The 14,763-nt window shown below is 34.8% G+C and overlaps 1 protein-coding gene across 2 annotated transcripts in view; it reads right to left on the minus strand.

Annotated features, from left to right (window-relative positions):
- The window catches only part of SKIC3 (SKI3 subunit of superkiller complex), a 73,512-nt gene extending 58,749 nt beyond the window's left edge, over positions 1–14,763 (minus strand). The window contains exons 1-8 of one of the 2 annotated variants that reach the window (XM_069491896.1): positions 14,655–14,763; positions 13,188–13,278; positions 8,526–8,669; positions 7,143–7,234; positions 6,646–6,721; positions 5,984–6,124; positions 3,613–3,711; positions 3,387–3,495 (exon numbers count right to left, since the gene is read on the minus strand). In XM_069491896.1, the coding sequence (XP_069347997.1) occupies positions 3,387–3,495; positions 3,613–3,711; positions 5,984–6,124; positions 6,646–6,721; positions 7,143–7,234; positions 8,526–8,669; positions 13,188–13,277 (751 nt within the window). In that variant the 5' untranslated portion in view covers position 13,278; positions 14,655–14,763. Of the gene's footprint in view, positions 1–3,386; positions 3,496–3,612; positions 3,712–5,983; positions 6,125–6,645; positions 6,722–7,142; positions 7,235–8,525; positions 8,670–13,187; positions 13,313–14,654 lie in introns of those variants that run through there. The other variant, XM_069491897.1, reaches the window with a different exon arrangement.

A 14,763-nucleotide genomic window follows, 5' to 3' on the forward strand; every position in this document is an offset into this window, starting at 1 on the left:
ACAAAACAAAATAATTCAAAAAGGTCATTTAGCATGAAAAAAACATTTCAACAGATGACAACTGTGAAAGCCATTATTTGTTATGTGAAGCTTTAAAAACTGAGTCATACTGAAAACCAATCTTCATGTCTCAACAGGAAAAGCAGGACAAAGGAGACTGAAATATATTTGTCGTCAGTGGGAGAGAACCCAGTGATTAACTGCTGTAAAGTTGCAAATTTTGCAGATATTGAAGAACTTTGGGGGAGGGAGGGTCAGACTTTAGAAACCTTACAGATCTTTCAGAAGTTCTTAATACACAGAAAATTTGGTTTAGAGGAGCAAAGAAAAAAGTATTCTGCATTAACTACTAAACTTCCACCCCCAGAATAATTTTACTTTGGAATGTACCTAAACCTGAACTACTCAATTCTGCAACTTCTTACAACCAACAATTCAGAGGGGTAAGAATGCTTCCTTAGTTTTACCATTTGTGTAAATATTTACCTATTGACTCCTTTTTGCATGACACAGACCTCCCTTTCTTTCAATTCTGCACAATAACCATCTCCAAAGTCTCTTCAAAAATGATTTTTTTCATTTAACCCAACATAATTTCTAATCAATCAATATAATCCCTTCACTATCTCTTATGAGAGCACTGTCGACTACAGAATTTATGTGCAAACTATCTGTTTATCCTATTTTTCTATTATTTTGTAGGCTTTTTGGAATATAAGATCCATTTTTACTTAACAAATCCACATTACAGGGATATTTATGCTTATTGAGAAAGCATTCCATCAGTCCTTAAAAAGAAATTCCAAAGTATTCACTTGTGCCATCTGGCATGTGAGCAGGCCAACACTGAGGCACAAACCATTAATAGTTGAACAGAACTAGACAGAAAAGACTGAACACCAGACATTAATTTCTCAACAGAATTGTATAATAACAGCAGAAAAAGAGACGGAGGGATGGGTATCAGAGGCCATACAATAACAAAAATTAGCCCATTTATCTTTGGAGCACATTGAGTTTTGTGCTAAAATGTGAAGAAACTGGGTGATTTTGGAATTAAACTTACTACCAGAGAAAAAAAGACGCAAAAAAACCTTCTTAAGTATGCTCCTTGTGCTGAAAGTCTCTTAGTGTACCTCATCCTCCTTGGCCTAAACTAGTCCTTTCTTCTTGGAATGCTCTTGCCAGGCAACACTACTGCAATTCTTCTCTTCCCCCTCTAAAAGCTTATTATTCCTTCACATGCTTCACTTTCTCCTCCTCTCCCATTAATGCAGTTAGTCAAGTCCCTGGATTGCTTTTCTTTTTATACCTACTAACCACTTCTACCCATTCTTACCCTAACATTGTAATCCAAGTTCAATCCAATCACTTTGATTAAAAAAGATTGCCTTAATAAAGGCCTCCTAATCATAAAATCAGTTGCTTATCTGTCAAGACAGACCATAATAATCTTTCTGAAATGTTCTTTCACTGTGTTTTGTGTTGCTTCCTGTCAGAGTCCCCCACCTTCCTCTCTGACCTCTCCCCTTCTATGTCCTCCACTTCCTCTCTTCCTCTTCTCCCTCCCTTTCCCTTCAAACCAGCCAGCATTGCCCAAAGTACATTTCTCAGTCTTTTCCCCTTCACTCCTCCTCTGATGTCATCTACTCCACTCCACTTTCACCTACATGCAAATGACTTCCAAACAATATGTCTACCCTTAGCATCAATCTCTCATCTGCAAACCACCATGGGCATTTCCCCTTGACTGCCCATTAACATCTCCTCTTAACAACTTACCTTTCATACAAACCATCATGCCTTACTGGGCCAACTTGTAAGGAGAGCTGAAAGTTAAAATGGATTTTTCCCTCCCTTTACCTCTAAGAAGTCACTTTTATTCTTTTCATTCATCTGTTCCTTTCTATCACCAGTATCATACTCCTAGTTCATTCATTCCTATCATCACTTAGTCCACTCAATCTAGCCTATCTTCCATACAATCTATGCTGCACACCATGTTAATTTAAGACTTTATACTTCCTAAATCCATTCACTATGATACTTTTTATGTTTTCTTTTCTCCTGGTAGTGAAAAGTGCTCCAGTAAGTCTATCTTTCACTCAGTTAATGTAAGAAAAAGAGAATCTGCTTACATGTCACCAAAAAAATCCAGGACTGAAGGCAACAGCATTTTTGTTTTTATTCAGATACCGCCCCCCCCCCCGCCCCCCCGCAAAAAAAAAGTACAGGTAGAACTTATAAAGAATAGCTAAAGTGGAAAGAATCAAAATAGGTAAAATAGTCATTTTCCACCAGGAATTTTCCCTCAATTATCTCTAGCAGTAGTTTTCAACCATTTTTCTACTATGACACATGTCAGGGTCATTCACATACAAAACATTCCCAAGTATATGCTCATTTAGCAACCAACTGAAAAAAAAAATTAAATGGATTAGTGAAGCTCTGCAATAATTTACAATCACTACCACAATAGCATATGTACTATTATTTCTATTTCAGTGACTGATTTCTATGAACTTGTTCACCTCAAGTGAATATAGGCATCGGCAGGAGTGAGATTCAAATTATTTAAAAAGCAATCTATTTAGCACAGACGCTGACAAAAGGACAGAAGCTGGTGAGAAAAACCAATATGGCCAGCCTCTTGTAAACTGTCTGAATACCAGACTTGGACACAAGACATCCATAGCTACAGGTTTGCCAACTCCTAGAAAGCTAGTTGTCATCATTTCTCTCCTCCCCCAAAGAAACTACATGAAGATGCAGTAACATGAAGTATACACAGCAACATACTCTCCAACATGAAGATGTTCTATTTCATTAAAAACAGTCATTCACAAACTTCATTACTTTGTATTATTACAGTATTCATAACAATGTACTTGTGACACTATGACTGAGAAAGTTAAACTTTCCTAAAATCCTTCTCATAATATTTGTGGCCCCATGTAATACAGTCTAACCTGTTTAGTTAAAATATACCTTAGTTATTCCTTCCACTATAGCAAACAAACCTATTTTACTATCCCTAAAGAATGCATCTAGCTCCACATTTTTGCTCATGCCATCACCTTTCACCTCCTCCTGTTTATCTAATATCTATGAAATTTTAAGAGCCCCCCATCAATTTCCACCATCAAAAAGACTTCACTGATCAACAATGAATTCAATAACTCATAATTCCTATCACTGTACTTCCCTACATCTATTAGCTTTTTCATGTACACAAAGATTACATATTGTACTTCCTTTTATGTCCAGAAATACTGAAACAATACTTTACACATGGTAGGCATTAAATCACTTTCTGATAGATAGCAGCATCACTCCCACACAATCACGTGCCTCTAGGACACACAATATGATAAATAAGAAATTACCTGATTCAATTAAATGCAAACAAAGCACTTCTAATGGATACTGTACAGTGGGATAGATGTTTATCATTCCTTCACAGGCCTTCTTCAACCTAGCAGTCTCATGAGGAAACTTGAAAATATAAAAGCAAAATAAACTAAATTCCAGTCATAGTACAATGTATTTGTGAGCACTTTCCCAATGAGAAATATATAACAGTCATATTAGAGATTTAAAAAATCAACTTACTTTGGATAAACACTGAATGAAATGCCTATAAAGTACTTGGTGATCTTCACTAGGAATCTTATCTGATAAGTCCAGTGCATTCTCAAAAGCAGTTAAAAGCTGAAATGAACAAAAAAGCTATCATCTGTAGTATACTCAAATGACCAATGTGATAAATGGTTGAACGTATACATCCTTATACAAACTGTACCTTTAACTAGACCCTGACAATTTCAATGAGGAAAAAAATGTATATGTAAATTTTAGAGTACATTGTACTCCAACTGGCCATTACACTGCACTGAACTAGTAAGTGACAATATAAATTTAACAACATTAATTTAACAAAACATTCTTCTAAGTGCTTGCTGTTGCCTACAAAGTAGTCAAACAGAGTATAGTCTTAAATGCTAGTATAGATGGTATTGCTCACATCATTTTTAAAACATTTCTGAGATCACTAGCATATGCTTTGAAACATCTTCAATGGTAGTAAATCTTAACCTTCAAAAAAAATTTTCATGAAACTGAGTTATACTTTTGGTAAAAGAAAAACAGATCTGATGGAACTATAATGAAATCACTTCTTTTATGTAGTATTAACTGACTTTGAAGGAAATTCCAAAAGAGGCCTTCTAAGTATTTCTTGAACAAGAACAACAATAGTAGAATCCAGGGCAAGCACTTTTAAGTACTTCATACCATTCATTTGGTTACATGTTCTACGTTTTTAAAATGAATATTCATGACTTAACAAAAATCCATAATACCTCAAATTTTCTTTGGAAAGTATGCTATAAAGTCTACATAAATAAGTAAAATTTTACTGCTCTGATAAACTTAACGATATTTCAAAGAAGGAAACTTAGTTTCAAATAGTCTAACATAACAGGTTTTTTTAAAATAGTAATAAAATTATTCCAAATGAAAAACAGACGACACATCTTTTCTGAAAACTCAGTATTCAAGGTGATAATAAACCCCCCAAAAGCTTTTTTATCCTATTCTTAACAGTTAGAAATCAATTCTTTTTTTTTTTTTTTTTTTTTGAGACAGAGTCTCACTCTGTTGCCCAGGCTAGAGTGAGTGCTGTGGCGTCAGCCTAGCTCACAGCAACCTCAAACTCCTGAGCTCAAGCGATCCTCCTGTCTCAGCCTCCCGAGTAGCTGGGATTACAGGCATGCGCCACCATGCCCGGCTAATTTTTTCTATATATATTTTTAGCTGTCCATATAATTTCTTTCTATTTTTTAGTAGAGGTGGGGTCTCGCTCATTGCTCAGGCTGGTCTCGAACTCCTGAGCTCAAACGATCCGCTCACCTTGGCCTCCCAGAGTGCTAGGATTACAGGCGTGAGCCACCGCGCCCGGCCAGAAATCAATTCTTAAAATCGTAAGTAATTCTCTTTCATGGATAAGTGTAGTATAGACAATCCAAAAAGGCATTTTATTCATTTTGGTATGTGTTAGATACTCTGATAATCTATACTATTTTATGGAAAATAATAAAGCTATATTATAATGATATAAGCTACCTAATTTTGTCACTGTTCAATTTTTTCTACAACTGAATCTATGAACAGATAAACCACGTTATCACACAAATAGAAATCTTATTCTCACATTTTTATCCCCAGCTCTTAGGACACTGCCTGTAATAGGTTCTCAATAAATATTTTCTGAATAAAAGAACAAATTAATGAGTGAACAAATGAACAAACAAAAAAATGAACTTCCCATCCTACATGGAACCTATAATTGTTTAGGTTTAAAAATTCCATTCAATTTAGTGTTCATTGGGTAGCTATTTACTATCATAAGAACTTAAGCTGACTTTTACACTTATCAATTAAAAAAAGAATAATGGAGACATTTTCCAATTATGGTTCAAAATCAGTTTTCTTACTGTCTTTTAAAATGATTTCCAATTACCCAAAAATCTGCTCATCTAAAAGGAATATATTCTAGGTATAAATATTCTAGTGGAATTGTTAAACCTCAAAGTTATTCATTATTCGTAGATCATAAGTGTAAAAAAACACTTTTAAACTATAACTTTTTAGAAATTATAGTAGTTTTGTGAAACATGGTTTTCACAGTTTCTTTTATACAGTGATTGAACTACTCCTTTATCGTGGATTCTTATGATTACAGGGAATGAAATTCTGATACCTTGACTACCAATTCCACTCCATCTAGACTTTGTATAAGACTGCAGACCAGTAATTCTGACTTAATTAGGAAGAGCCTCTATCAGTTTAAAATTGTACATTTATAAAATACCTAATCTGATATACAGTACTCTTCTATATTATTTCATTATGTTTCTAATTTCTAAATTCAATTAAATGATCAATTTTCATGAACAAACTTGAGGAATAAATGAGTCAATACCAATTGCTGAGTTTCATTATTCTGATCCTCAGTACTCTCAGCCAGCAACTGAGTCAATTTCTTCCATAGTTGATGAAGCTCTTGGTTGTCTGCACCTTCTTCCTGCCGTGTCTTTATCAATTTGTGCCATGTTCGAGCCACCTATTTGAAAAGGAGATTTAAAATGATTATTTTACTTTAAATGTTAAAAATGCCAATAAAAATGTAAAATTTACAAATTTTTTTTATCTGTTAATACACAAAAATTACAAAAGCATAGAACCTCATCTATTATAAACTCCACAAAAATAAGTTGATTAGGCAAATCCACACAGCCCTTATATTAGAAGTATGACTGAGATACCAGAGTATTTACAAGAATGATGATAACATGCCCCAATTCCCATAACTTGTACCATCAGCTATGGAGACACCACAAATGGGCTACTAAGTTCTGCAGATGACACTTTTCCTTTTTTATACCCTGGTTTTGAAGTTATGATACCTTAAATTTGAATTCCAATGTATTGTTTCCAAAGCTCTGTAATTTGTATTATCTCTTAAATTCTTTCAATATCATACTACATATTAATTTTTGCTTTTCTGTTAAGCTAAATAAAGTTTTTCTTCTAATAATGGCTTGATTAAAAGAAGTCTAGGACCCCAGAAAATCATTCACCAACCTCTAGGTGTTTCTTTTCTTGGTAATACAGATCCACAAGTTTCTTACAGACATCACACCACTTCTGTTTGTCAACACTTAGAAAAAAAAAGGATTTTGAATCTGATTAATGAAAACAACTAAGGACTTAAAACACTAAAATTTAAATATCCAAATAATATTGTCAGGTACCATTTTAAATTAGAACGTATCATATCTTGTTTAATATTATAGTAAAAAGTATGTAAAATGAGCTCCTTGTAAAAAAAAAGTTTAAGAAATATTATCTTCCATTATATTGACCGAAAATAATATAAAAGTTCCAAAATTAGTCCATCCTCTTACTTGTAGTGTTTTGATTCTATTTCAATCACAGTTGAGAGATTCTGTCACAAACATTTGAAAGACAAATGCTTCCCAATTCCCAGTAGATGTTTGGAGTATTTCCATATGATTTTTAATCAGTTTATTCTAATTCAAGTTTTCAAAGAAACTGGTCTTTCACCATAAATTCATTACCTTTCATAAAGATCCAGAAGCTTTTGGTACACACCAGGTAAGTCATCCTTAGCATTTATGTGATTGCATTTCTCATACAAGCTTGCTAACCCCTAAAAGTGGATGTAATAATGATTATTCTTCCAAAACACTGGATGTTTCCACATTCATTTATTTTGCTAAATAATGTAATAATCTATTCAGATTATTTCTGATAAAAGATTACTATAGTTTACAGATGGAATGATATGTCTGGGACTGGCCTCCAATTGGGGGTAGGAAGGAATAGGTAAAGTGGATGTTTGTTGAATCTGGGTGACGGGCAGAAAGGGGTTCATTACGCCATTCTCTTTACTTTTGAAAATATAGCTGAAGTGCTTCACAATAAAAAAACATTTTTAGTGGTTATTCTACAATCCTACCCTCTAAGACATTACCATGTGACACTTCTTTTTTAAAATTTCAGCATGTTTTTTAAACAACTTTATTGAAGTGCCATTGACATATAAAATTGTACATATTTAAGGTATATATCTTGATGTTTTGATATATGTATACATTGTGAAATGACCACCACTGTAGAGCTAGTTAGCATATCCATTATTTCTACCATTTACCATAGTGTGGGTGTGGGGAGAAGATTGAATTTTAAGACCTATTCTATATGACACTACTTTTATGATACTGTCAGACAAAAATAATCCAAATAGTCTGTGAAAATTATCACTTTTGCTTCAAATAAAGATCAGATATCATAAAACAATCAGTTTATTATAAAAGCTGCCATTTCTCTAGGTGTGTTACCAGATATCCTCACTCAAGTGCTTATTCATGTGAACCCGAGACAAACAGGTTCACACTCTCCAGAGCCTACTACCTTCTATTAATCAGTTTCAAAGATGTGATTGAGATATGAAATAACTTTATATTAAAGTTATTAAATATAAAAAAGTTGGAGAATCCAACTAAAAAACATTAAGACCATTAAGTAAGAAAAAAGAATTTAACTTGTACTCAAAGATAGAAAACAGAACACTTTTATATTATTTTACTTTTAGAAAACATATTAATATACATTTCCTCATGTAAGCATAAAGAATATTCTTGATAAATCTTTATATGCATACATAATTAAGCTGGATGTTCATATAATTATTTCAATTTGAGTCCTCCTATTTAGAAATAATCCATTAGTTAGCATGTTAAACAGTAGTAAACCACATCCTTGGCACCACTTTTTTTTAAAACTAATTTTTACATTTAGAAGACCAATAAATTTAATTTTTTTCTTACATGGGGCAAATGCAGGTTTAAATGCATATTTTAATGCTCTTACCTGTATTTTGAAAAACAAACAAAAAAAAAACTTTTCCCATAATAAAAGGAAAAAAATTTTCTACATACCTGCCAAGCTAGTAATTGGTCTGGCTCTAGTTCAGCAGCTTTCTTATAGGCACCCTGGGCCTGGTCAGGTTGTTCTAGCTCAGCTGCGGCAACACCAATAAAAACCCAGGCATTATAGTTATTTTTCTCTTGTTTTAACACTGTCTGTTAAAAAAATTAAAGGAGTAAGTAGTTAAATTTTGGAAGTAAATGAACAAACAATAACAAAAAGACAGTCTACGAGTCAGGAAACCTGTATCTACCACTAACTGAGTGGCCTTCAGAATACCACTTAACTTCTCTGGTTTCAGTTTCCTCAGAGAAAAAGGGGGTTGGACAGTATCAGTGATTGTAAGCGGTTTGAAATATGAAGTATACTTTTAAAAAGCTACCCAAATAATCCTGACACCTTCACCAACTTCCTCTCCTGGCTCCTTGTGAACACTGGGTATAAAAAGACCATTCTGCCTGCCTCCACCGATGCTATTGATCATAACTCACAAAATTGTTCTCCATCTCATTTCACTTCATCCAACTCTCTTATTTTCCTCTACCATGATAGTTTCCCCATATAAGACAGATGGATTTTTCACTGAAATTATAGGTTAGGAAAGTAGATTCACTTTAATGTGACTATATCAAATATGTTCAAAATAAATAGTGGTGATGAATGTTTAAACAACACTTGTCAATTGGAATAAAAATTGTATGTAGAGATACTGCTTTCAGAAATAATAGTTACTTACTGAAGTAAAATAAAATAGCTTGAAACAGAAAGCAAGTATGTTCTATGGAAAGAAAAACATAACCAGTAGCTAAAATGAAATCTGCCTCTTAATAAGGTTGTACATATTCTAGAGAAAATAAGAACATTTCCAGGAGTTGAACCAGTCAGATTACTAGGCTTATGTGCATCCACATAACACTTCTAGCAATCTGTCACCAAAATACAACAAAAGTTCTAGTCTATCTGGGAACATTGATTATACAAATTGATCATTCTTGGCCGGGCGCGGTGGCTCACGCCTGTAATCCTAGCACTCTGGGAGGCCGAGGTGGGCGGATCGTTTGAGCTCAGGAGTTCGAGACCAGCCTGAGCAAGAGCGAGACCCCATCTCTACTAAAAATAGAAAGAAATTATATGGACAGCTAAAAAAATATATATATATAGAAAAAATTAGCCGGGCATGGTGGTGCATGCCTGTAGTCCCAGCTACTCGGGAGGCTGAGACAGGAGGATCGCTTGAGCCCAGGAGTTTGAGGTTGCTGTGAGCTAGGCTGACGCCACGGCACTCACTCTAGCCTGGGCAACAGAGTGAGACTCTGTCTCAAAAAAAAAACAAAAAAAAACAAATTGATCATTCTTATCACATCCAACTAAATCAAGAGTAGAAGCGCCAGGAGGAAAAAGTACTCAAGGCACATAGCACCTGCTCTCCAAGAATTAAATTTTCCACAAGCCCAGCTGCTGAGACAGTCTGCTGTAACCCTAAGACCAGTTTTACCTAGTAGCTGCTGAAATGACCTGCAGCTAAGACTGGTTTTACCTACTGACATCACTCACTAATCAGAGCTTGCCAGCTTCCAAAAGCTTCTCTAGTATCAAGCTAGATTTGTTCTTTCAAAACAATACATAACATTTCTCCTTCTAATACAAAACTCCTAACATTCTCTTTGTTCTTACAGACACACAAAAAACTACCCAGGCTATGTGTATTCCCCAAATTGCAGTTCTTGCTTCCCCAAATAAAATGTTAAACTTAGAGATTCGTCTCTACATTTTGACTTCAGCAAACTCAATAATGCTGCCTCCTAAACCACAACTGTAACCAGATCTATGAACAAATTTCAATAACCCCTATATATATTTTTAATAATCCTCTCCCTTAACTACTTGACATTTTGAGTTGTTTCCCAGAAATGGTGGATTTTCTGCAAGAAAAAGGAGCTGAGATTCTGAAGGCCCCTGGGTAGGTTTCCTGTTTCCAAGATTCACAATCCCCCCACAACCTGCCCCCATGCATGTAACCCCTTGTTAGTTACATCACAATCTGCCCTAAGGCACGTGGCCCCCTCCTTTAAAAGCCCATGATCTTTGTTAGTCTGAGAGACAGATTTAAGGCAGCTTCTCCCATTCTCCTAGCAAGACATCTGTCATAATAAAAGATTCCTTTCTTCCTTGGCCATCCTCATTGTCTCAATAATTGGATCTTTGTGCAATGATCAATGGACCTAGACCAAATCCTTGCGGTTTCAATAACACAACAATGAGGTAACTACCAAAGTTAAGCTCTAAACACTGAGGCCTTATTAATGCTTATATTCCCAATACCAACTACAATGGCTGGCACATAATTGCTGAACAAATGATAAATGCCATATCAACCAACAATCAGTAAGTACTGAGTATCTATCTGCCTGATGATCAGGTTTTCAGAATCTGAAACAGATTTTTAAGGAAATAGTTACAACAATGTGGTGAAAGCTGGTATGAGGTTCTGAGAGAATACAGAGAAAAAAGTACCTAACTCTGCACAAACCAGATAAGGCCTCCCTGAGGGGATGCTCATACCAAGTTATAAAGCCCCACAGGTAGACAAAGTAATGATCTGACAAAACCACAGCAAATACACTAAGATGCAACGTTTCTTTATTAAAAAATTAATTAACTCTCAATCAAAATTCTGAATTACTAAAGTAATCAGGCATTTGTAACTGATTAGTTCTCCATTTGTGTTTTATAATTGGTCTCTCCAGTATAAACTTGGAGCCAATTGGTGGAATTTATATCTGAATTTTACAGAAAACCTACAGAAAGAAGATGGCTATGGTGCTGCTGTATATAATAATAGAAACAGACTCAGATGCACGTTAGTTAAATAAGTCTCCTTTTCTTGCCATCTGACCCCAAACTGCCCCCTGTATGAGCAGACTGCCCAGCTTCTTCTATATCAGGATTAGTACTATCTTGGTCTCACAAGCCTGCTGGGCTCAGTCACCCCTAGAAACCTAAACATCAAAGGGGCATCCTTTACCCCTAGAATCTCATCCTCATATTGCGGTGTATATACCCCAATCTTGCCCAATTCCCTCTCTACCATTCTCCTAAATTCTTCATTGTGTCCCGGGCCTTCCAATCTGAATCAGCTAAGATTTCATATTTTCAACCTTTCTTTTAACTGCATCAAGTTCTGCCTCAAGTAAAACTTGGCTAATTCCCCTACAGATCTTACATGCTGCAGCTGACTTCTTTTCTCTTGTATCCCACATACCACAGGACCAGGAAGTGAGAAAGGTGTTCTCCTGGCTCACTCTGTCACCTACATTCCTCTTCTGACCCTCTCTCCTTGAAAAACACCACTATCATTGAAGCTCAAGCCATCCAACTATAATACCAAAAATATCCTCCTTCTTGCTACCATCTACCAAACTCTTAGCAATATCCCTTTCCTTCAATGAAAATTTTGTATCCTTCTCCATCTTGATAACTGTATTTGTTCTAACATTCACGTTGATAGCCCATTGAACACTATGGCCTCTCAGTTACTTAACCTTCACACTACTCAGCCATCCAAAATCTCAATTTCCAACAAGCTATGATTCTGCTCCTCTCCGATTCTCCAAGTTCAATTACTACAGCAGTCCCAGGTAACAATTCTTTAAACTCTGATATCTCTAATTTTTGATGCCACCCTCTTTTCCCACTACCTACCAGCCCATTTCTCATCCCTTCTTACCCAGCTTAGACTCCATGACTAACCCATCACTATCATCACTCCCTTGTCATCACATCCTCAACTCCTTTGCCTCTTTCCTCTCATATTTCTCATCATCCATAGTTGAATCTCTTCATGCCCATCTCCAAATCTAAGAAGTGAATATGAAGGGAGAAGACTACAACTGAGTTCACTGATTTCATTTTAATAACCTGAAACTTTAAATGGGTAATCACCAGTCCTGTCAATCTTTCCAATCCTTACCAGTAAGTTTGTTTTCAATAAACAACTATTTCATATCTTCTTTTGTCTCTAACCTCCTATACAAGTCCTCTCCCAGTCTTAGCTTATACTTCACCAAGAAAATAGAAGCCACTGGAGAAGAATGCTCTTACCTTCCTACCACCAAATCTACAAACCTGACACTATGGATCTGCACCCATCTTCTCTCCTGCTAAGACTAAAGAAGAGTTAGAGCTCTGGGTCTCCTCATCTCTTACCGACGGATGACTTCACTTCTACCACTACCCTCTGTCTCTCCTGTGCATTCAATTTCTTCCTCTGAATGGAAACATTCCCATCATAATACAAAGGAGCTTTAGAATCTTGATTTTCCCATCCACAAACCAAATAGAATTAGAATGTCAACATACCATTAAAGAATGAAAACTTTAAGATATAGTAGCATTCCATTATACAACCATCAAAAGACACCTATGGTATATTCATGTTTTAAAAACTTGGCTTTGGTAAATTATCAATACAGAGAAAGACAAAATTAAGTATGGCAGTAGTAGTTTATCCTACTAATTGGGGGTTATTAATTAGTTCAATCACTCTAATGGTTCTACTAAATGGCCTTAGCACTTTTGTTGTATTTGGAAAGTAAATAACTCTCATATTACAAATCAATAATGTTTATAAATGGATAACATACTTTTATTGTGGAAGAAAAAATATTGGTTACCTTACAATGTTTCAAAGCTTCTTTGTATTCTTTGTTTCTGATTGCATCTCTAGCACTTTTTAGAGCAGTCTTCACTTCCTTGCTGGACATTCTGTTAGGGTACAAAGCTTGGGTGAACGTACAATAGTACCTACCTAGCTGTAATGGTTCCAATAAACTTAACCATCTGAAAAAGAAATCTGAAAAGGGAAAGATTCATTCTATTTGGAACAGTCTTCCCCCTAGAATACATACAGCTTATTCCCTTACCTCTTCAGATTTTTACCCAAATGTCCCTTTTAATCTTTCCATCCCCCTACTCCCAAATACCTAATATTCCCTGAACTCTTCCCTTGCTTTATTTTTCTTCAAAGCACTTATCACTTCTAGGATACTATATATTCTACTTATTTATCTTACTTATCATCTGTGTCCCAACCCCACCAGAATGTAGATTCCATGTAGGCAAGGATTTTGGCGGTTTTCTTCCCACTAACTCATCCCCAAGACCCAGTACCTGACAAATTATAGATGATCAGTAAATATGTATTGAAACTGAGTTGTATTTGAATTACACTCACTCTCCATATATTTGGCTAAAACACAGATGATGTTATGGACCAGGACCCAAAACATATACCAATCTCAATTCAATTCTATACTAAGCAAGATCCAGTAGAATAACCCCAAGTCACAGAGTAAAACACTAACACAAATAATTTCAGTAACTATGATGGGATGGAGTATAAGAAAGCATTCTGTTTTAACGCTAGCTTCTATAAAATATAAATCAGGATAGTAACTTTCTTCACAGTAAAGGATTATTATAAAATTGTTAGCTATACTTTCTCTGAAGAGAAATAAATGCAATGTTTAAATCTGAATGGAAGCAATGCATATACAAAAGAATTGTACACTAATTTCAGCCATAAAAAGATATTTTCATTTAATTTCATTTAATCTTAAGATATATTAATTTAATTTTAAATAAATTAGCATATTTAAGATTTTGTAACTTATTGTGATTTACTAGTAAACAAATCAAATTCAATCACAATTCAATGCTGAAAGAAAAATTTGTATTTTCTGCCATCTCCATTTACTCTAATCTCATTAGGAAGTAAAACAAAGCTAGGTAAATATTAAATAGTTACACACTACAGATGTTCAAGGCAGCAAAATGAACTAAAAAGATGGATCATTAACATAGTATACTGACAGTCCTTTATACCCCCAAAAAAGCCTGACACAGAAGTACAAGGCCAAAGAAGTTTGTGAAACTAGAGATTAAAAAAATAATCCTTTTGACTTAAAAAATTTGGCATTCAAAATAATCTAAAAGTCAAGATAGCATAAAATCAATTTATCTACAGCTAGAACCAGATTCCCCAAATAGTCAGAAAAATAACTCTTTTGCCTAGTTACGATAATTATATAATTTAAAGCAATATATTTCATATGCTCTTATTTTTGAAACTACTACCTTACCTGAAATTATCTTGATATAAATTTATAGGTGAAAACTTCAGAAGGATTTTTTGCAGTCTACAAATCCTAATTGGAGTAGGTAACAAATTTCAATGCTAATTTCACATTA

The sequence above is a fragment of the Eulemur rufifrons genome, chromosome 17, assembly GCF_041146395.1.
Source record: "Eulemur rufifrons isolate Redbay chromosome 17, OSU_ERuf_1, whole genome shotgun sequence".
Lineage (NCBI taxonomy): Eukaryota > Metazoa > Chordata > Mammalia > Primates > Lemuridae > Eulemur > Eulemur rufifrons.